The sequence below is a fragment of the Equus quagga genome, chromosome 8, assembly GCF_021613505.1.
Source record: "Equus quagga isolate Etosha38 chromosome 8, UCLA_HA_Equagga_1.0, whole genome shotgun sequence".
In the NCBI taxonomy this organism is placed as follows: domain Eukaryota; kingdom Metazoa; phylum Chordata; class Mammalia; order Perissodactyla; family Equidae; genus Equus; species Equus quagga.
This window is the reverse complement of record NC_060274.1, coordinates 119,921,990-119,944,111: the sequence shown is the minus strand read 5'-3', so window position 1 is coordinate 119,944,111 and position 22,122 is coordinate 119,921,990. Positions and strand designations below refer to the sequence as shown.

The window sequence follows — 22,122 nt, the reverse complement described above, 5'->3', positions numbered from 1 at the left end:
AATTGTGTCCCCCAAAATTCATATGTTGGAGTCCTTACCTCTAGTGTGGCTGTATGTAAAGGTTGGGCCTATTAGGAGGTAGTTCAGGTTAAATGATGTAATAAGGGTGGGACTCTAGTCCTACATGACTGGTGTCCTTATGGGGAAGAGGAAGCAACACCAGAGATCTCTTTCTCTCTCTGATGGAACACAGAGGAGAGAACATTAGAGGACACAGCCAGATGGAGATTGTCTGAAAACCAGGAATAGAGTTTTCACCAGAAACCAATCATAGCACCTTGATCTTGGATTTTTACCTCCCAAAACTGTGAGGAAATAAATACCTGTTGTTTAAGTCACGCAGCCTGAAGTATTTTGTTACGGCAGCCTGAGCAGACTAATCAACAGGATAGCGCTGGGGAATGTCAGGGTGAGAAGCAAAGAGGAAGGCACGGCTGAGCCAGTCCTTGAAAGACCAATAGTGTCTGGCCATGTTTGGGGTGAAGGGAAGAAATTTCTAGGCCATGGGAGGATCAAGAGCAGACCCAGAGGATTTAAATTTATCAGTGTCGTAGGAAATGTGGCAAAGAGATGTTTGGTCACAGAGTAAGCTGCCTCCCGAGACCGTCAAGAAGCGATGCTCTGAAGAAGACAGATTCTGCGGAGTGAAGGGTTAGAAAGCTGTTCCAGGGAAGTAGAATTCATCTTGGGGAAGTTGGAGAGCCTCTGCCTGCTTATAATCAGGGAAGGCATGCCCGCATCTGTGTTTAGGGAGGTACTTCACTGTGCCCGAGGAGGCAAGATTGGGGACGAGAAGTCAAGAAGGAAGGTGTCAGAATCAGCTCCAGGGTTCTCACACCATCATCACATCATGTGGGTGGTGATGTCCTCACCTGGGAGCGACCGCTGGGTGATGCCAGGTGCTGTAAGGCCCTGCTTTGTGTTTTCTGGGTATTGACTTTGGGAGGTTGGGGAACAAAGAGATCATGTTACAAATAACATAGTTTTTTAAATATAATTTTTAGCTCTATCTCTGTTTTCAACCATCTTCAATTATATCTGCTCTCCTAAACTCTCCCATAATCTCAGTTTCTTGATTCTAAATTGTATAAAACAAATCCTTGTGATTCTATCATCTAGACTACATCTTTATCAAACAATTTCCATCCCTCAAAACACTCTTCCTCCTGAAAAAAGAGGGTGGCAGCTGTAAATTACACACTCTCCCATACCCTGTAGCATAGAGCGCCAGGCAAGGAAGGTGATTATTCAGTGAACCTACTGATGTAGCACCATCCTCTGAACAGACCTGCTTGTCCTCTGCTGTCCCACATCCCTGAGTGGCAGAAGAGCCCAAGGCTGCACTTTCCAGGATCCTAACTCGTTTTTCTCTCCCACTGCAGCCCCGAGGTCTTCACAAATCTGTCAGCTCTGAGGTTGCTCCACGCTGGGGCAGGGAGGTTTGTGCACAGAACACTGGTGACTCTGCAGGGCTGTGCTACGCTGCTGGCACAGAGGTACAGGGCCGAGTCTGTCAGCTCCAGGATGCTCACGTTCAGCTCAGAACTATAGTTACTGAACTGCTCCCCTGAGAATCTATCCGAGATGTCTCCTTTTTCATTCTCTCTCCTATTGTAATACTGAACGAGGAACTGGGGGCCCTGGCCCAGTACCTCTTGGTACCAAGATACACTTTTGTGCCCAGAGATAGGGGAACATCTCATTGTCACTTGCTGTCCTCTTGCTTTAATCAGGTGTCTTGGTGTTTGGATGACTCCAGAATCCACTGGGCCTGTGAGGGAAGAAGACAGGGGCTGGATCAGCAACACAGGAGGCAGCCCAAATGTGCCCTGGATTCAGGCACTGTCAAGCTTAGAACAGAGATCTCCCACCCGTACCAAGGACTTACCTGTTCCCAGGACACAAAGGGCCACACAGCACAGGAGCCTGGAGGCCATGGCAGGGTGGAGCAGAACTGGGCAGGTCTCTCCCTGCTGAGAGTTCTGGTCTCCTAAGAGATGAAGTCCAGGGTATCCCTTCTCTGATTGGAGGTTAGGCGATGATGTCACGGCTCTGATGTCATTGTCTCTGCTGGTTCCCATGAGCCAGGCCTCCTTTGCCAGTTCCCTGACTCATCTGATTCAGGAAACCTGCTTTGTCCTGCAAAGCCTCTTCCATGACATGTGGGGCTGGACTGGGCTGGTCTAGGCTAGGCTGGGTTAGGCATCATGCCCATCGCCACAACTCTCTTGCTTTTCCTTTGAGGCAGGTGTCCCTCTCCCTGTCTCTGCCTGGGGCGTGCAGGCTGCCTCCTCTCAGCTCCACACCCTTCACTTTCCCTTGCAAGCTCAGAGAGACACCCTCACCACTGCATAGTTGAAGTTCGTGGCTCCAGGTCAAGACAGACACCTGCAAATTAATGTCTATAAAGCCTTCTAGGGGATCAAAACATCAGACAAGGCTTCTTAACCCTCCTGGTCCCAGACAGCTGGCTCTGCCCCAGAAACTTTTGGAGCTAAGCAGTTCCACAGTGCCCCCGTGTGTCCTTTTGGGTGGTAACCAAGATTTTGTCTTTGCCATGAAGCAAGGGTCGTGAGACATGTTTAAATTAGGACCTATTTCACTAGTACCTATTGCCCTGTTGTTTTGTTTTGTTTTGTTTCCTAAAGGGACAAAACACACACACACACAACCCCAACTCTAGCTGATTTAGGATTTTGCATTGTAAGGACAAAGGTGGTCATGAAGGAAATATTTTGCCTCGGAGAAAATTCTGATGAAGGAAATAGGGCAAACCTGGGCGAGCTGGTCAAAAATAGAGCAAGCCTAAGGTTAGGTGGGTTGCTAAAGAAGTGTAGCAAAGATTACATAGAGACAGCCTGTCTTTCTTCCTGCAGATGGATTCCCAAGTATTTGTGGATGAGTAATAATTAACTGAAGTAGTTTCTTTTTTTTTTTTTTTAAGTTATGCCTTTTTTGGTGAGGAAGATTGGTCCTGAGCTAGCATTTGTTGTGAAACTTCCTACTTTTTTTCTCCACAAAGCCCCAGTACAGTTATATATCCTAGTTGTAATTTCTTCTAGTTCTTCTGTGTGGGATGCTGCCACATCATGGTTTGATGAGCAGTGTGTGGGTCCATGCCCAAGATCCAAATTGGTGAACCCTGGGCTGCTGAAGCGGAGTGTGTGAAATTAACCACTACGTCACTGTGGGCGCCCTTTTTGATGGCCCCAGACAGCTTGCTCAAGGCAGACCATTCAGACAGGCCTCTGTGCAAGGTGCCCCCTAATCAGCTTACCCTAAAATAAAGAAAATAATACTCACTGTTCCCCTACCACTGGAGAATTTGTATCTTTATCCTCTCTCTTTGAGAAATCTTAATTTTCCTTATGTTCATTGATAGCATAGTGCACATTTCCCCATACATAATTAAACATGTATAGATAAATGACCATATTTCTCTAAGTTTTTCTTCGATGCCCAAGTTGAAAAAAAATATTCTAACTCTCTACCCTTATGATACTAGGAAGGAGAAACCATTTTGGATTAATGTAGGATAACAAAATAAACAGACAGACTTGGGAAAACAGAATGTGAGAAGGAGTCAGTTCCAGAACCAGTATCTTCCATTTGCTTCTTCTGACTTAGTTCACTTCCAATCCAAATTTCTTTAAATGTTACATTTGATTTAATTGTTATTAAATTTTAGATAGTGCATTATATAGATATTCTAATGTAATCTATTTCTTGACTTTCCAAGTCCAAAGGCAAACAACTCCATTAAGTATCACTGAGAAGAGACCCCTGATCCAGCTGCATCTGACATTGACAGTCACTAGTTGTTGTGCCAATGAGCTGTGGTCAGTGACCAGCACCTCTTATAAGATGCCACACAAAGGAGAAAAATTCCACCCTGAGTGAATCTCCATGGACATAAACCAGATGAAATTATCTCAAGTCAGATGGCAATGAATACTTTTTATGAATTTTGTGCATCATAACTTACTAAAATATTTTATAACAGCAGCTGATGAGTCTTATGGAGTCTCTGATGGTAGATAAGGAGGATTTCTACACAAAATTGTAGAAATGTAAGCAATAAGTATTAATCACACTAGGGAAAGTATATTTCTCTGTTTTAAAGGGAATACCTGGCACTTTTTGAATTCAAGTAGATAAATTTGCTGGATTTCCCATCATTCCTTAACCATAAAAAAACAAACACAGTATCTAAGCTTGCTTTAGAGTTTCCTGAGACCCCATGACAAATAGTCATCTTATTTCAGACAAGAGGAGCTCAGCTGATATTATAAAGATGTGTGAGATATGAGATCAATGGCTTCTGGATCCTTCTAAAATTGCAAACTAGCATCACCTCCTGGCTCCTCCTCAGGGGAGCCTGAAAGGGCAAGAAGCAAATATGAATACTAGAGACCAAGCAAAAACCAGGAGAATATTCTAGAAAGATTGAAGCTATTTTGGACTAGAATATGAGTAAGATGAGAGGTGAGCCGAAGACTGCCGTGAGAAAACATGATAGTCGAAATCATTTCACCTCTGCTGTTACCCGACTCCTTCGTTGCTTTGAGACAATTTACCTGCAATATTATTGCAGAAATCAATAGCAGGTAACTGATACCGCTAAAAGACTCCAAAAGAAAGATAACCAGCTGGACAATAGATGTCCCCAGAAAGTGAATTGTTGAAGCAGATGAACCAAGAATTTAAAACAAGCATGTTAAATATACTATGTGAAGATGTGCAATGTACACAAGAATGTAGAAGGTATTTAACCCATAAGAATGCAAAGGGTCAATTTACCGGAGATCTTCATGGTAGTATACCTAGCAATGTTACATCAATATTTCCAAGTGTTTTATTATGAGGAAGAAGATTCATGTTATCCAATTCTCTAAGAGAAGCCAATGCTTCATGTAAACACTAAAGTTTTTGTCCAGTAGGAACTAATATGTATGATTATTTTCCTAAAATAATGACTCCTATCATTAGGAGATTTTTTTCCTGTTTTCATAAAAATGAGATTTCAGCTGTTAAGTTTAGAATCCAGATAAGATCTATGAAGCTCTGTCTTCTTTAAAAATTAGGTGAAATTTCCTAGATCTTATAAGTTCCCAAAGCTATGGGAATCCAAAGCCCTTCTAGAGATTTCTGCCATTCTCAAGGATGTTTGTATTCTCCAGGTCTTGTCTAACCCTGTCACATCACCTGGCCATGAAGCTAAGACCTTCTTTGATTTCCTCAACAAAATCCTGCACATCAAGTGTTGGTGAGTTCAGTAGAGTCTGATGAAGATTTGGAAAGTGCTACACTGAATATATGATGAAGAACACAGGTTTTCACCATTTCTCTGCCAGCCTGAATCGTTAGATCCCCTCCCATGACTTCCTAGAACCTCAGATTCTTCTACCCGTATTATATAGAACAATGCCCTTGAGGTTTACCTTTCATACGCAGTACATATTAAAACATTTGCATCAGTATTACTTTCCTCCTGAGGAAATAGGGTGCGTGCTATTAAAATACTATAATTTAATTTTCTGCATTTGAAATTATGGTTAACAAATTCTCCTTTCTTGAGTGGAACTCATCTTGATTTGAAGATTATCTTTTACAAATTTTAATTTGAAGTGTTCTTTAATTTTATTATTGTCATAATACATATATATGTATAACATAAAACTTACCATTTTTAAGTCTACATTTTAGTGGCATTTACTACATTCACCTTGTTGTGCTATCTCACCAGTATCCATCTCCAGATCTTTTTCATCTTCCCAAACCGAAACCCTGCATCCATTAAACACTAATTCCCAATTCCCTCCCCCACCTTAGCTCCTGGAAATCACCATTCTATTTTCAGCCTGTATGAATTTCACTACTCTAGGTGCCTCATAGAAGTGGAATCACATAGTATTTGTCCTTAGTGTCTGGTTTATTTCACTTACCATAGGGTCTTCAAGGTTCATCCATTTTGTACCATGTGTCAGAGTTTCATTCTTTTTAAGCTTGAATAATATGCCATTTTATATATAGGTGTATATATCACATTTTCTTTATCCATTTATCCATTGATTGGATGGGTTTTACCACCTGTTGGTTACTGCAAATAATGCTGCTATAAACATTGGTGTGCTAATATCTATTTGAATCCTTGCTTTCACTTCCTTCAGGCATATACCCAGAAGTGGAGTTGCTGGATCATATGGTAATTCTGTGTTTAATTTTTTTAAGAATTGTTACACTGTTTGCTACAGTGGTTGCACTATTTTATAAATTCCTATCAGCAATGCAAATGTTCCAATATTTCCACAACCTTTCCAACACTTGCTATTTTCTGTTTTTTTCTTCAGTATTACCCAAGCTAGTGGGTATGATGTTCTTGAATTTTGAAAGTTGATGGGAATATATAGTGAAGTTCTCTTTCATTTTTGCTTTTGTTTTTTGTTTTAAATATACTACTTTTAAATCTCAAGTCAGCTGGAACATTGGTCTCCAAAATTTTGGCAAGTAATTTTCACCTAAAATGTCCACTAGTTAAGGAATCACTGTACTTGAAGATTAAACAATCTTTCCCTACATCAGACTTGATGTTAGAAAAGTGAAATTTGGGGCTGGCCTCATGGCCAAGTGGTTAAGTTCATACATTGTGCTTTTGTGGCCCAGGGTTTTGCTCGTTTGGATCCTGGGTGCAGACCTAGCACTGCTCATCAAGCCATGCTGAGGTGGCGTCCCACACAGCAGAGCCAGAAGGACCTACAACTAGAGTACACAACAATGTACTGGGGGGCTTTGGGGAGAAGAAGAAAAAAAAGAAGATTGGCAACAGATGTTAGCTCAGGTGCCAATCTTTAAAAAAACAAAGAAAAGCAAAATTCTAGTCTTGGCATTGCTCGAGTCTGTAAGGAAGGATGAGGAGAGTTGGATTATGTCTTGGAGAGAAGTTTTTATAAGCGAGGATAGGACACATCCTAACCCCTGACAACCTCACAGCTCACCTGGAGAGTGGTTCCATAGAATGTAAAGAATTCCAACTGAAACTCAGCAAGGGACTCTTTTAAAATGAACACGTAGACTTTATGCCTACATGAACTTGCAGGTAGTCAGTGGACACCATGGTCCTATGGATGGTGAGGAAAGGCCACTTGAGAAAGGAAAAGTAAAAGATATCAAGTTTCGCAAACTGTTTTATTTATAGGATCTGACTTCGCATTGAAAAATGAAGGCTAGTTTTACCTTCAATTATTGGAGGACTTGTCCCTCCCTCAGGATTGTGTGTATGTTACAAGTCGAATGGGACCTTGCAGTACTTGAAAAACAAGGGGTTTATTTGTCTTACTTCCTTGACACAAGGCTACCAATTAAGAGCTTTAAAATACACTCAGAAGATTTACTTATTGATCTCTTTAACTTGACTCTTTGGGGACCTAAATCATGATTCCAAAATGTCTTGTCAAATGGCTTGTTATACAAAATGTAATTAAAATATTTATCCAATGAGTGAACAGGTTATACAGTACTAGTGACACAAATATGTCTAAGTGGAATGCAGTGGGTATGGTGTGGTGGGGAATGTGATTAATTCAGTTTTTCAGATGCTGAGTTTGTGTGTGTCCGTGGCTTACCGAGATGAAGATATTAGGCCAGAAAGCTGATATAATGTTTTGGAGTTGAAAGAGAAATCCGAATGGGAATTAGACCAATGAAAATCACTCTATACGAATTAAGACTGAGGAGGGTAAAATGTCATTCAAGAAACATAGTAGAAATATAAAGATGAAATGAATTGAATAGGAACCCCCAGTGGAGCCTCACATTTAAGTCCATCTAGAAGTCAGGGAGTGGACAAAAGATACTAAAAAAAGACAAGTCAAAGGTATAAGAGCAGAACCAGAAGCAAAATATTATGGGAGCTGAGGTGGAAAATGGGTTTCCAAAAGAAGGAGACTAGTATGTTGATTTCCAGCAACTACTGAGCTAATCCCATGTGGAGAGTAAGTGGAACCTAGGTGGGACTTGGGATGAGATTCCTAGCAGTTGGCAATAGACAGAAGCTTGTGCCTAGACAAGGAGTGACCATAGCTGCGCACCTCTATGACCTCACAAAAGTAGAAAGGTAACCCCCCCAACCCAAGGTGAGGGGTTAAGTGTAACTTGCTTAGAATCTACTAGAGGGGTAATTTTATCTGTGGATGATTCTAAAATAGAGAAGCAGTTTTTGTTGCTGTTACAGCTCCCATGGATGTAGCATACATGATTGGGTCTCAGAGGCAGGTCACTTGTTAAAGGCATCATTTCTCTTTCTGTGACCAGCTGTCTTAGGGTCTGGGTGATACTAGCAACTGTGGAATTTGGGAGAAGACCTAGATACCGGGGACAGTGGCCAGGAGAAACCAGATGATATAGACAAAAGAGAAAGATTTCTAAATTCCCTAATCCTCTGTACCCAGACTCACCTGCTGCCAGGTAGAAAGTGTCTCTGAGCATAGCAGTCTGGTGCCTGTGGCAGGGTTGGGCAGAACTTTACAGGCCAGAATTCTGTTCTTGTTAAGTAGGGTATTTGGGACACTATGATCCTCATGCAGAAATTACTGTTTCCAGTCATGCTAATAATAATATTAGCAATAATTTATTTTTGGGCACATTGACAGGCAATATACTAGGCACGAGGGCTTTGTTTTTATATGTATCTTAATAAAAATTTGTCTCTTTGCTTTAAAACCCATTACAGAATAGTGATAAACCCCACAAATATAGAAAACTGACTATAAAAACTTTGAGAGCCAATGCACATTTTTAACGAATAATTCAGTTTGCATGTGGAAGGTGGAGTTATGACACAACATATAAAAAATTCCTTAACACCCTTTATCTTCCCCAACTGCTCCCATTGCTTTTCCTAAAATTCTTCCCCAAGGTCTCACCACTCCCTAGAATGAATCTTCTCTCTTCTTTATGCACTCCTTCTCTTCCTTATTCACTCTCCTTGATTTCATGATGTCTAACGAATGCTTGCAGATCTAGTTTGTCCTTTGGACTTGAAGAGGGTCATGTCAAAGACTGTATAAACTTGTCCTTGCTTGAGTATTCTCATGGTATGGCATCTGGCTCCCCTCAGATCAAGTGGCCTAGAGATGAGAGTGGAAGTTGCCATGTCTTTTAAGATCTAACTTCAGAAATTACACACTATCACTTCTGTTGTATTCTATGGAGCCCCAAAACCAACCCTGATTCATTGTGGGAAGGTACTACACAAGGACATGAATACCAAGAGGCAAGGATCATTCGCCATATTGGAGGCTAGCCATCATCACTCACAGATTTAACAACCTTATTATTTCCAGGAACAAAAAGAAGAGGATATTATCAATATAATTTTTTAAATTAGGGAAAGCTTTATCATAAGGATTTGGAGCAGAGATCTAATATGAGGAAGATATACCTTAGTAAGAAGGATGTGACAGGGAAAGGAAAGAGGAGAGAAGCAGAAATTGTGGGAAGAGATCAAGTAGACTCTATAGTCTATTTTACATATAAATCGTCATGATTATCTTCTTGCTTTTCTGCAGGGAGTAAAATTAGGGGAATTCTCTTGAAGGAACAGAGATGCTATTGTAATAACACAGAGAGCAGGTAGAAAATGGAGTCAGTCCAGTCAAATTGGTAGCCACATCCCAGCTATTCTCAGTCAATTTCAACTCAGACTGAGGTCCTCAGTGCTCTGGGTTCTTCATCCTCAATCTAAATATTTTCCTTGTGGGGACCAGGAGGAGCTGGGGAGGTCTTCTGTGCTTTCTTCTGTTTAGTCCAGGGGCTTCATGAGGGAGGGGCCACCTTGTTCTTTCTGAGCTGAGTGGCTGTGACCGTGCAGTCCTGTGGAATCACAAACTGACACGGAAGTACAGAGAGGTCTGCTTGGTGCTGGTTGACTCCAGAGTCAAGGGGGGAATTCTCTATATCTTTTAGCCTTGGTCCATTCCTGGGTCTTATAGATACCATACATTGCAAAATGGTTCATTTTCTAAGAGCATTCAAAGACCAACTTCTGTTCCATCTCTCTGATAAGGATCTTGGTATCCGTTTGACTTGAGCATCCATAGATTCTGTTAGAGAAGGATATGTAAGCTAAGATAGAGACAATGAAGCAAACAATTGTCCAAGTGAAGGAAATGCCGAGGATCTGGAATTGAAAAGTCTGTTATCAGGAGTTTCCCTTCTGTTTCCTGGACTCACCTTCTCCCAAGAAACCAAAAGCCACAAAACAGAGATGTCTGGTACCCATGGCAGTTCAGGAAGTGACGTGGTATCCCCCACCCCAATGCTCTGGTGTTCTTAAGTAAGAGCTGGCACTCTGAGCACCAGCCAACAGCCACGTCTTCCCTGAATGTCAATACTCCAACAGGTTCTCCAAGCCCAGAATCTCCTCTTATTTGTGTCAAAATCAGTCATTCTCAGGGGGTGGCTCTGTGGCACATTGGTTAAATTCAGTTCACTCCTCATTGGCGGCCTGGGTTCATGGGTTCAGATCCTGGGGACACACCCACACTACTTTTTGGTGGCCATGCTGTGGCAGTGACTCACATTCAAAATAGAGGAAGATTGGCATCGATGTTAGCTCAGGGCTAATCTTCCTCAAACAAATAAAAGAGGAAGATTGGCAAGAGATGTTAGCTCAGGGTGAATCTTTCTGAGGAAAAACACAAATCAGTCATTCTCTCTTTCCGTCTACTTTTCTTTCCTGTTTTGAGGGACTTCCCACTCCCTACTGAGAGCTATATAGTATTCCTGCAGTGGGTCAAAGGTTGGAGATCAATCTGCCTGATGTAATGACAAAGCCTTTCCAACTCCCTCTCCCTAGAGCCCACAGCTCTTTCTGCCCCTCCCCACAGCCTCTTGTGTCTCAGTGGAACCACAGTGCCTCCTCTTAATAAGTTGGAAGTGTTTACATTGTCAGCTGCGGCAGGAAGGTTTCCAGGGATTTCCTGCAGATCTTATCTTAATCCTCCTGGACCCCTCCATGTTTCCTGTGTGGTGATTCCCATGATAAATAAATGAAAAGCAATAGCACATATTAGAGTATATGAGGAAGCCATTTGGTTTAAAACTAATTCGACCTGACCTTGTTTTGGCAAAAGGGCCTCAAACGACCTGTTAAGCATGCATTGAACACCTGCTTTAAATATTTGCTATGTCCCAAAGACAAGGATGATGCCCTTAATGAAGTGATGTAGCTTCCCCCCATATTGGCATTTCTTTAAGGATAAGTACCTCTCCCTAAACTAAGGATTAATTACTGACCTGCTAAGCTTACCTGTGACCACCAACTTCTTGACCACCGATCTGCTGTGCCAACTAAGAGTCTTGTGACAATTGTAAAAGGGACATTCCTATCATATGTAATGTATGCTCTGTGTTCCAAGATGGTGTATAACAACTCCGTACGCCCTACTTCTTTGGTGCCCTTCCTTTCTTTGGGAAAGAAGGCTCCAGGCTAGTCCTCAGATTTGGCTCATAATAAACTTACTTTAATTTTGATTTATAGATTGAGCATGGATTATTTACATTGACAGCCAGCTGAGTGTAGTACATTCCCAAATCCTTTGAATCACCAGCTTGAATTCCCTTCCTCTCATTCTACATTTCTTCCAGCACAAACAACTGAAGCAACTGGAACTCACATTCCTGGTGAGAAGGGTAAACTGTATGACCACTTTGTGATAATGCAAAAACAGTGTGGCCACTTTTTCTAAGGTAAAATAAGTACTTACCATACAACCCAGTAATCCCACTCCTGGATACCTACCCAAGAGAAATAAAAGTGGATGTCCACACAAGAGTCTTGTACCAGAATGCTGTTATTGCTGCTTTATTTATAACAGCTAAAATCCATAAACAATTTAAGTGTCTGTCAACATGTGAATGCATATGCAAATTGTGGTAGGGTCATACGATAAAAATACATAGAATAAAAAAGGACGAATTACCAACACACATAACAGTAAGAATGAACAATGAAAACATTATTTTAACTGAAAAATGCTGGTCTCAAAAAAAGTATGATTCTGTTTATATGAAATTCAAGAACAAACAAATCTATTCTATGATGGTAGACATCAGAACATTGATTACCTATGGGGGAGATTAACTAAAAGGGGACATATCATGTAAGAGATGATGATATGTTTGACATCTTGATTAGGATGGTGTTGCTTGAGTGCTTCCATTTGAAAAAATGCATGTAGTTTACCTTTAATAATATGCATTTCACTGCCTGTAATAAAAAATGTATCCCCCTATCCAGAATTACCAACCAACTTTCCAAACAGCATTCTTTCTAAACTTACTTGTGAAATATACATGTTATCAGATATTCACAGAGCTTCTTACACTGTCATTACAAAAGAAGCTCATATGTTGATGGATATCCAAAGTGTACTCCTTCTAAACCCTTACATCCCAGCACTACCAGGAAGTCCAGCCTTGACCCAGGGCTTGACTCCCTATACAATCCTAAGGAGCCTTAGGATTTTTTATGGCTCCTGAATCACATTAAACAGGCTGAATCCTGCAGATGTTGACTCCTGGATGTTAGCATCTGCTGGTTTCCTAGGGACTTGTAGGTCACCAGTTCCCTAGTGCTTGGTAACAAAATGATACACTCTACTAGCCTAGAATACCGATACTAATTTATTTTTCTAATTGAATACTTGAGGTCTATCTGCCTTATTACAGTAGTTCTCCCTCATCCGTGGGCTTACATTCCAAGAACCCCAGTGGATGCCTGAAACCACAGATGGTACCCCACCCTACGCCAAACCAAATACTGCGAAAATCTGATAGCCCAGTCGGCTACTAAGTGACTAATGAGAAGGTAGCCCATACAGGTTGGATATACTAGACAAAGGGATGATTCATATCCATGGCGCGACAGAGGGTGATGGCCCAAGATTTCATCACGCTACTCAGAAAGGCAGCAATTTAAAACTTATAAATAGTTTATTTCTAGAATTTTCCATTTAATATTTTTGGACTGTGGTTGTCATGGATAACCGAAACCAAGGAAAGTGAAACTCTGGAAAAGGAGGGGGGATACAGCAGTACAAATTTCTGTATCTTCCTTGTGAAGCATTCCCTACATCATCCCTCCAGCCACTTGTTCAAGAGCCCTCAGGTTTAGCTTCTGAGAAGTCAGTCTTGTTTCCACACATCATGCTGAGAGTGAACAGTTCACTCTTTGTTGCCATGTGATGCTCTGTGGGCATCTGCTCTGGCCCAGTCTGTCCTGCTGTGGTGACCCTCTTGTTGGCCTTCATCCCTGCTGGTCCTACAGTGGCACACCAAGAGAATAAGCTCACACTCACATGGGCAACCATTGTTCCCCAGAGAACCTCCTTGTCCTGGATGGCAGAATCCTAAGGTGCTTCTGCCTCTGCTGTCTACTGTTGCAGAACATTCCTTTCTCAGAAGTACTTAGTATCTGATGTTGAGATTCTCCAACTTCTGGAAAGTTCCCAGTTGAAGATTCTGAGTGTCCTCATGCAAGTCGCTCCTCTCGTCTCCAGTGAGCCAGTCTCCACTCAAAGATGGAAGGCATGTTTTGCTAAATTGGAAATAACAAGGACAGAGACCAGAAGAGGATCCAAAAGTTCCTCTGTAGGTTCCCCTGGTCACTCAACGGCCACATCTGTCCCATCCTTAGGGTCCACAGACACATGCTTCGTGCCTGAGAATATTTCCTGAATACCACAGCCCAAGATATCCCTGTGCAACATTTCATGTTCTTCAAATCAAAGTTAACTTTTGACCTCTGCTCCTGGGAGGCAGCTGCAGCCCCAACCACACACCACTCACCCCTCTCAGGCAGGCAGGGCTGCTGAGAGCCTGGGGGGAACAGGGAAGCTGTTGAGTTTGTGGGAGGACAGGAAGTGTCTTTGCAAGTCTGTGGCTAAGCTGCTGGCACACATGCCTGAGTCTCCCAGCTGTGCAAGCTGGATCTTCAGAGTGAAGTGTGATCCGTCAGGCATCTCAGCTGAGAGTTGATCCTTCGAAAAGTCTGCCTTCTCTGAAGGAACCTTGTTATACATGGAAATCAGAAACTCCACTCCATTTTCCAGGATCATTGTACCAATTAGAAGTACAAATGACTAGAAATGGGGTCACACCTCAGAGCTATGCTCTGTCCCATCTCTGTGACGTAGTGGCTAGGAGTTTGGCTGATGCCAGGTTCCATGTGTCCTGTGGGAGGAGACCGAGGGAAGAAAGAAAAGGAGGCGGAGTCTGGAAATGCCCTTAGGTAAAAGGAATAAAATGGGAATTTCCCAAGCACTCCCAGGAGACCAAAAGTCACCAGCAGAAGTGCCTGCTGTCCATGGCAGAGCTGGGCTGGGGCTGAGGCCTCTCCAGGTGGGGCATCTGGTCTTCACTCTCCAAGGGAGGAGACTCCGTGACTCACAGTCTCAGGTAACACCCACAGACTCAGGAGCACCCCCATGAGAGGGAATGGGGAGTCTTAGTGCTCCCGTAGATCCATAATGCCCCAAGGTTCAGCACCTCGCATGTCCTGGAGCCTGCAAGCACACAGGCCTCGAGTGAAATACTGCAGCTGCAAAGGGACCCTCAGAGAACAGGGGCTTCAGGACAGCTAGCCTGGGTATGAAGACCTGAACAGACAGCCAGGACACACTTGTCTCTCTAACCGCCAATTCAGAGCCACAATCCAGAGGCATCGAGTCTGTGGTTCATAGTCCTGAGACTGATGATTTAAAACTGTGGGAATACATACGTGAACCTTATATGGACTGGGTTCACATGTCTTTAGGATTATCTTTGGGAAAAAAAAAAAAAAAGAAAGCAACTGTGGGAATAAAGACACCAAAGGACAAAAAATAACCCTGCAAGTGTCAGTGTGGAGAGGAAATCCAGTGAGAGCTGACACCTGAATACTAAAAGGACATTTCAGTGCAAGGGAAGGAAAGTGGACAAGAGAGAAAACATCCAACACCATGTGCGCTGGCTCTGAACCCAGGGGAGCAGGATCCCCTTGGCTAACAGTGGGGCTCACAGCAAGCATCTGAAGATTTAGACATTTGATCAGTGGTAGTACTTGGGGTCTAGCTTTGAGTGAAAAAAGAGAAATCAGAGAACAAACAAGCTAGGTGAAGGAATAATAGAATTGGTGAAGATAGGGAGACATATCCTTCTCAAACCTGTGTCCTACAGGCTGTCCTGTCCTTTGCAGCTGGCTCCAGTCCTGGAATCCTTCTTGGAAGTTCCTCTCTGATTCCCCAAAGTTCAGGGCTGCCTGACCCTGGGTGGTAACAGCTGTGACAGCATGGGCTCCTTGGTTCCTGAGAAGAGAGGCTCAGAAACTGTGGGACCTGCAGAGTCCTGAAGAACACACCTCCTCACAGGGCTATGTTCTTCTTGTCCTCTGCTCCACTGTAGGGTTTGTCTTGTGGGGACACATGTGTTTGTTTAGAGGATCCCATGCAACCTTAAATCAAATTATCCACTTTACAGCAGAATTGTTTATTTCACAATAGAAGCTATATTAAAACAACATACTAGATCCAGATGTGTTTATCTTTTAATCAGTTGATGAGGCAGAGTTCGACCTGGGTAAAAGAAAACCAACAATCTAAAGATGTGCATAGAATAGAGAGTTGCCACATCCCTTGAATTGGTGGGCAGTATTGTAGTCTGAAGCTTGTTCCATTGTTTCTGTCCACAGGGAAGAGGAGGGAGCCTTTCTGACAGCACAGACTGACACCTGGAGGCAGGGCGCTCAGCCCTTAGGGTTGGCTGGTGTGTACAGTACTGAGGGCCGTTACAAGGAGCAAGGCGGGAAGATATGAGGTTCAGCAAAGACAGGCCCAAATACAAAGTTCTATGCTGAAATGTTAGAAAGCTATCACTTATTACTGCCTGTTATGAGCAACAATCCAAGGGCATCAGACTCTGATGATAATGCAAGATGTGAAGACCTGAGGAATTAGAACTAAAGAGACAGAAGGAAAAACAATCAAACCTGAAGGTATTATAGCTCAAGTGGAATAGGAGACAATGAGGAGGTGGGACCCTGAACAAGGAACAGAGATTAAACCGGAGAATAGTGATCTAAACCAGGAGAGAGGACTATTGTCCTCAGTGGGAGAAACAGACACAGCACTCAATGAGGGAATGAGGTGTTTTGAAAAATGTTTGAGCATATTTGGAGCTGAGACCAGGGTTGGGGTCCAGGGTCTAACTTGGATGGAAGGGGAAGTCAGAGAGAGGCACCTACTGGAAGAAGGATTGGTAGGACTGCTGTGGCCAGAGGGTGAACTGTCTCATGAAAGATTTCCCAGTGCACAAGCCCATTGGAAGATACTTGAAAGAATTTAAACTTGAACATGTCTGTCTTACATTCAACTGCAGGCATAGCCTTGTTGAAGACAATGTCTAACCACAGGCCGCTGGCTTCTGTTCATGGAGATTAGCATTGCCACATCCAGTGAATTGATAGGCAGCATTATGGTCTGAGATTTCGGTCTAGGTCCCTTCAGGAATGGTAGATCTGAGCTTTGGTTGTCCCCACAGCTTCCTGGCTGGACCCAGGAGCTTTTGTGCACAGGGAGACGGTAACTCTGCAGGGTTGTGTCTTTGCTGCTGGCACAGAAATACACAGTGGAGTCTTATAGCTCCAAGGTGTCCACGTGAAGATGTGAGAGGGAGCTGTCTGGACATTCAAGTAAGAAGCCACTTGAAACAGTCTTGTTTTCAGAAAGTTCCTTATAGTTGTAGACAAGCATGAGTGCCAGTGGTTTCTGAACACTCTGTTTATACCAACAGATAGGGTAATGTCCGAGATGTTGTTCACATTTCAAAGACTTCTAATTTCTCAATCCCATGACCAAGTGTTTTGGTATCTGGGTAATTGCAGTGTCCATGAGGACTGTTGGAGGAAAGGGACAAAATTCAGACAAAGCTCCAGAAGGAAGACTGTTGCTGCAGCCCCAGGAAGACAGCTTGAAGTCCAAGGGCAGCCCATTTGATCTCAAGACTCAGCTGCTCTCAGGAGACAGAGGGCCACACAGCAGAGCAGCCTTCAGCTCATGGTGGGGTCAGGGCGGTGGTGGCCTGTCTAACTAGGATGCACCGGGCAGTGGGGCTGGCCTCTGGTGTCCTTGGCCTCAGTTGGTGGTTTTGCCTGTGACGTCACTATCCTGACAGTTTCCCTAGCCCTGAGGAATATTTCTTCCTCCTCTTTTCATGCCTTATATATATTCTAATAAAAGGTGGATTTGAATGGACTGGGCTGGGATATTCCTTTGACAGGAGCTCTTTTGCTATTAGCTGCCATCCTCATTTTATGGATTCTCCCTCTATCCCCCTTCCTTCCAAGACTTCTGCTCAGTGACAGACCATTTGCCTTTCAAGAGATCTCCTTCCTCCTCTGCTCAGTCACACAGGACAACATCATTCAACATATTGTTTCCCTCAATGTTTAAGGCTGATGGAGCTGCTCTGCCCAGCTACATGTGCAAAGGAAGACTGAATGGCTGTGGTCCCATTCTGGACCAATGCCCTATTATTAAAAAGGCATGACTGGGGCTGGCCCCATGACCTAGTGGCTAAGTTCTTTGTGTTCTGCTTCATCAGCCCAGGTTTGGTTCTTGGGCATGAAACTCCACCAACTGTCAACAGCCATAATGTGGCAGAGACTCACACACAAAATAGAAGAAGATTGGCACAGATATTAGCTCAGGGCAAATGCCCATCAGCAAAAAAATAAATAAATAAATAAATAAATAAGTAAAATGAAAGCATGACTGTGATTCCAGCCAGGAGCCAGACACAGGAAACGGTGCTGAGGGGAACATACCAGGGATAGGCCATTCTCTGCCCCTGCAGTTGAAGGCATAGGGGTTGGCTGGACTTACAGCAAACAGGTTCCTGAAAGAGGACAACATATTAAAATTAAAATTCAATGGAGTAAATTTTAAAGACTTTATTGGCTTTATTAAACAATTCATAAATGGAACAGCATCCAACCTAGCAAATAGAAAGGAGCTCTGAGGAGCTGTACAGAGTCAAAAGCTTTTATCACAAAAGGGAGCAGGAACAAGTAGACTAGCAAAAAGCAGGTTGGTTTAGCAAGGTCACTTTCCTTTAGGGGACGGCAGGGGTTTGTCGGGCAGATTACCCCACTAGTGCTGACCAGGCGATTCCTGACTGACTGGTTTAAGATTCCAGTTCTGGGAGAGCAGAAACTGCAATTCAGTGTTGGTTTGGTGATGTGAAGCTTAGCGTAAGTGACTCCATTTTGAGCCTGTTTTCTTGTTTTTGAACAAATGCAAAGCATCTGGTGCAAGACAAAGGGAAATCAATTTGAAAATGATTTTCATTTAGTATCTTTCAGATGTCTACAACTGATATAAAAATGGAGCCCCAATGCCCTCACTTCCTTCCTCACCCCATCCCTCCACTCACTCCCAACCCCCTCCCCTCCCCCCAGCCTAAGGGGTTTCAATAGAGTCACAGCGCCTCCTTGTGGTCAAAGCAGCATATTTCCCAGCTCCCAGGGCTTTTACCAGCCCAGGCTCAGCAATCCAGATCTATCCCTCATGCCAGAGATGGGGGCAGCTGTGATGGGCATGAAACTCTAGGGAAGTGTGAAGAGGAGAGAAGTATCTGAAACAACAAAAGAGTTGGCAACAAACCACTCGTCCACACACCTAGGACACGCGACTTTACTCACCAGAGATGGGCTATGTCTGGATTCTTAGTCATGAATAAAAAAGATATGATCACAGCCCCTGTGGGGTTCAGAAGCAGCCTGATTTGTTTAGCAAATGCTCATTGAGCACAGCTTGGAGCCATCATAAAACATCAACACTTTCACCCACAGAATTCTATTGTAGTGGGGCGCTTAATGTGGTCACAGATGGCACTAGAGAATAAAATGTGTCCATAGAAAGTTTAAGAAATGTCTTCTGTATTTCAGTGTTTAATGACTTCATATAGATGACAGTATTTCCTCAACTGTCACAGCAGGTGACTGACGTGAAGTGAGCTCCAAAGCCCTGTCCCTTTCTCAACTGCTAGAAACCACATCAGGCGCCTCAGTTCCACAGAGCTCTCCAGGGAGGACCAGCTGGGATGACCCACCAGGAGTCATTCCTACTTCATTATGTAGTTACCTGTTTATGCTCTTTGTCCATTTAGTTATTGGAACTTGCTTCTGTTTTCTTAAAAGGTACTGTTATACCACTATTGAGTTTTCATTCTAGAAAATTTGAAGACATGAATAAACACAAAAATGACATGATCTATAATTGCCAATTGATATTTGCCATTTATGTGTTACTATTATATTAGATATTTAGTAGCAAACTGAAAAAACAATAATCTATATAACTCTATGTTGGGGGTATGGAGGTTAGTTACCAAAACTGTATGTCAAGAATCAATCAAATTTTTTTTAAATCCAGGGCTATGCTGTGTTAGGAGGAAAGTATTAACATGTTTCTAATGTACTAAATTTTATCATATTTTAAATATGGCCAAGAAAAAAAAAATATTTAATCGTATATGGGTTAGAATTTAAGCAAAGGGGTCAGATATTCTCCCTCTGAGCAGGGTATATAGGTGATAGACCTCCAATCCACCACAGTTGGAGATATTCCATTCTTACATAGGAAACTAAAATTAACCCTAGTTAAAAGGCTAGCATTGTTATTATTAAAATTACTATGATAGACATCCCCTGGAGCAAGAAGACACTCTGGCCTTTCTACAATAAAATAGCAAAATATAAATAAATAAAATTTTACTGCATTTCTCGCCTTCCAATAAGTAAGGCAAAATTCCAAGGACTAAAAAAAAAAAATGGAATTTAGATGGAAACCTCAAACAATGAGTGAAAGTGGAAGACTCGGTTGTCCTCAGAACAATAGTGAACATAAGCATCACCTGAAGCAAGGGGTAGGTGAAAGGTGAGTTTAAGTTATCTGAATTAGAAAGAAATGTGCCTGAAGAAGGAAAATAATCTAATGAGAGTCTGAATTGCAAGAAGGCATAGTGAAGAAGTGAATGGTAAACATGTAAGTAAATTCACGTAAGCATGGCCAATATAAAATAGTAATGGAAAATGTTGCTTGAGGATAAATAGAAAAGACATAACTGATTTCAAGACAGCTGGAATTTAGAGTATAGACTGGTGAAGAATAGGCCCAAGAATACATGTAATGAAATCCCCCCTTTTTCCTTGGCTGATTTCTAGTGCGTATGCACAGGGGGAACTCCAGAAGGCTGAGCGGGGAACAGGGTCTGGAAGGCTGGGCAGGTGAGCAGAGATTTCAGAAGACGCTCAGCTGGAAGACACCGGCATTCAGACCCAGTTCGAATGAGAGACACTGGAGATTGTGTTCTGATTCCCACTGAAAACCCTGAAAGGTTATGCACTAGTAATAGTGACCACTGCTGGGGCTCCCTAAGAAGGAGGGAAAATCTGAAATAGATCCTAGGAAATCTGACATTCAAAACTGCTGGATTCAAATGTAACACTCTTTAGAAGAATAGGACAGAATCCAAGGCTTCTGATCTATATCATTCACAGGGCCCCACATAAAACCTTTTATAATCTTTCACGTAGAATACTTTAGCAGTTCCCTAATTGGACATTCCACCCAAAATCTATCTCCCTTCTGATCCGTATGGCTACCAGTGTCATCGCACTACAATAGGAATTTGATCATGTTGTCTCACTTGAGGTAGGACTGACGGCTGGCTACTGCCTAAAGACTTGTGTCCAAAGTCCATTCCATGCCTCATAATATCCCCTGTTATCTGGTTGCTGCCTGTTCTCAAAGAGACTCCAAAGATGACACTCAATCAGAATTGGGAAGAATCGTCCTGGTCATCCTTCTTGAAGGCAGGGAGGCTACAGTGAACGTGCTCCCTCAACTGATGCTCCTCCCCACACTTTCTTTCTAGTTTACCTATGCCATGGACTTTCATACTTCTCCAAATAGTTTTCTACAAACAGTGAACTCATTGATAATCTGAATTTCCTTTTGGTTTTAGAAACTTTTTTGTTTGCCTCAACTTCCCTTAGGCTTTTGCTCATCAAACACATTTTCAGTGGATAGTGTGTTTTCAGTCATACTGTCATGTACACTATGTACCAAAATGTACAGCCGAGAAAGGCAAGGAACGACTCTTTCCAGCAGTTATGATCTTTGGTGCAGGGCACAGTGTCCTTTCTTGTTTGTGGAGCCCCAAGGACTCTAGTGAATTTATTGTGATCCCCTGCTCTAGCTGATAAGTAGAATTCTGTAAGATTTCTATGTGCATAAAGTGTAGAACTTCCCCATCGGGTGCATGGGCAGGCTGCACTACAGATTGAAACTCCAGTCAGGGATCTCACAGGGGGTGAACAGATCTGCAGGGCCGGGGGAACATGTTGCCCCCACAGCTTCCTGTCTGAGCCAGGGGGTTTGTGCACAGGGAGGCAGTGACTTTGCAGGGCTGTGTCTTGGCTGCTGGCACAGCAGAGTCGCCTGGCTCCAGGGAGCTGACGTGAAGGTGTAAATGAGCTTTGTCAGGAGCTTCAGGTGAGAAACGACTTGGAACTGTTTCATTTAGATTGCGTTCCTTATTATAGTAGATAAACATGATCTTCAGCAATTTCTCGGAGTCCTGCTTATACCAGTACATGGCATTATGGCCCAGATTTTGCTCACAATTTAGGGTCTTCTTATTTCCCACCTGTGAGATGAGGTACGTTGGAGTCTGGGAAACTGCTGTGTCCGAGGGGCCTGAGAAGGAAAGAAGCAGAATTCAGACAAGCCCCAGGGGCAGCCTGTTGCTGCAGGCATGATGGACAGGCTTAGAGACTCCAAGAGGGATTGTGCACCAGGGCCCAGGACTCACCTGCTCCCAGGAGGCAGAGGGCCACACAGCAGAGAAGCCTGGAGCCCATGTGGAGTCAGCGCTGACCAGGCTAAGTCCTAGCCCCAGAGTCTGGTCTTCTGGGTAAGAAGACCAGGCTGCAGTGCTCCAGGGCCCTGACAGGTGCTTGGTCTGTGATGTCACAGCCTAGAAGGACTTCCGCATTGGCAGGCTGTCCTCTAATCTAACTGT

The 22,122-nt window shown here is 43.1% G+C and overlaps 1 gene segment (V, D, J or C); it reads right to left on the bottom strand.

The window, feature by feature from the left end:
- Positions 1-1,355: 1,355 nt before the first annotated feature.
- LOC124243373 (T cell receptor beta variable 5-5-like) lies at positions 1,356-1,943 on the bottom strand. The segment is given in 2 exon segments: positions 1,356-1,771; positions 1,889-1,943. Coding segments are annotated over 2 exon segments (465 nt in total).
- Positions 1,944-22,122: the final 20,179 nt, after the last annotated feature.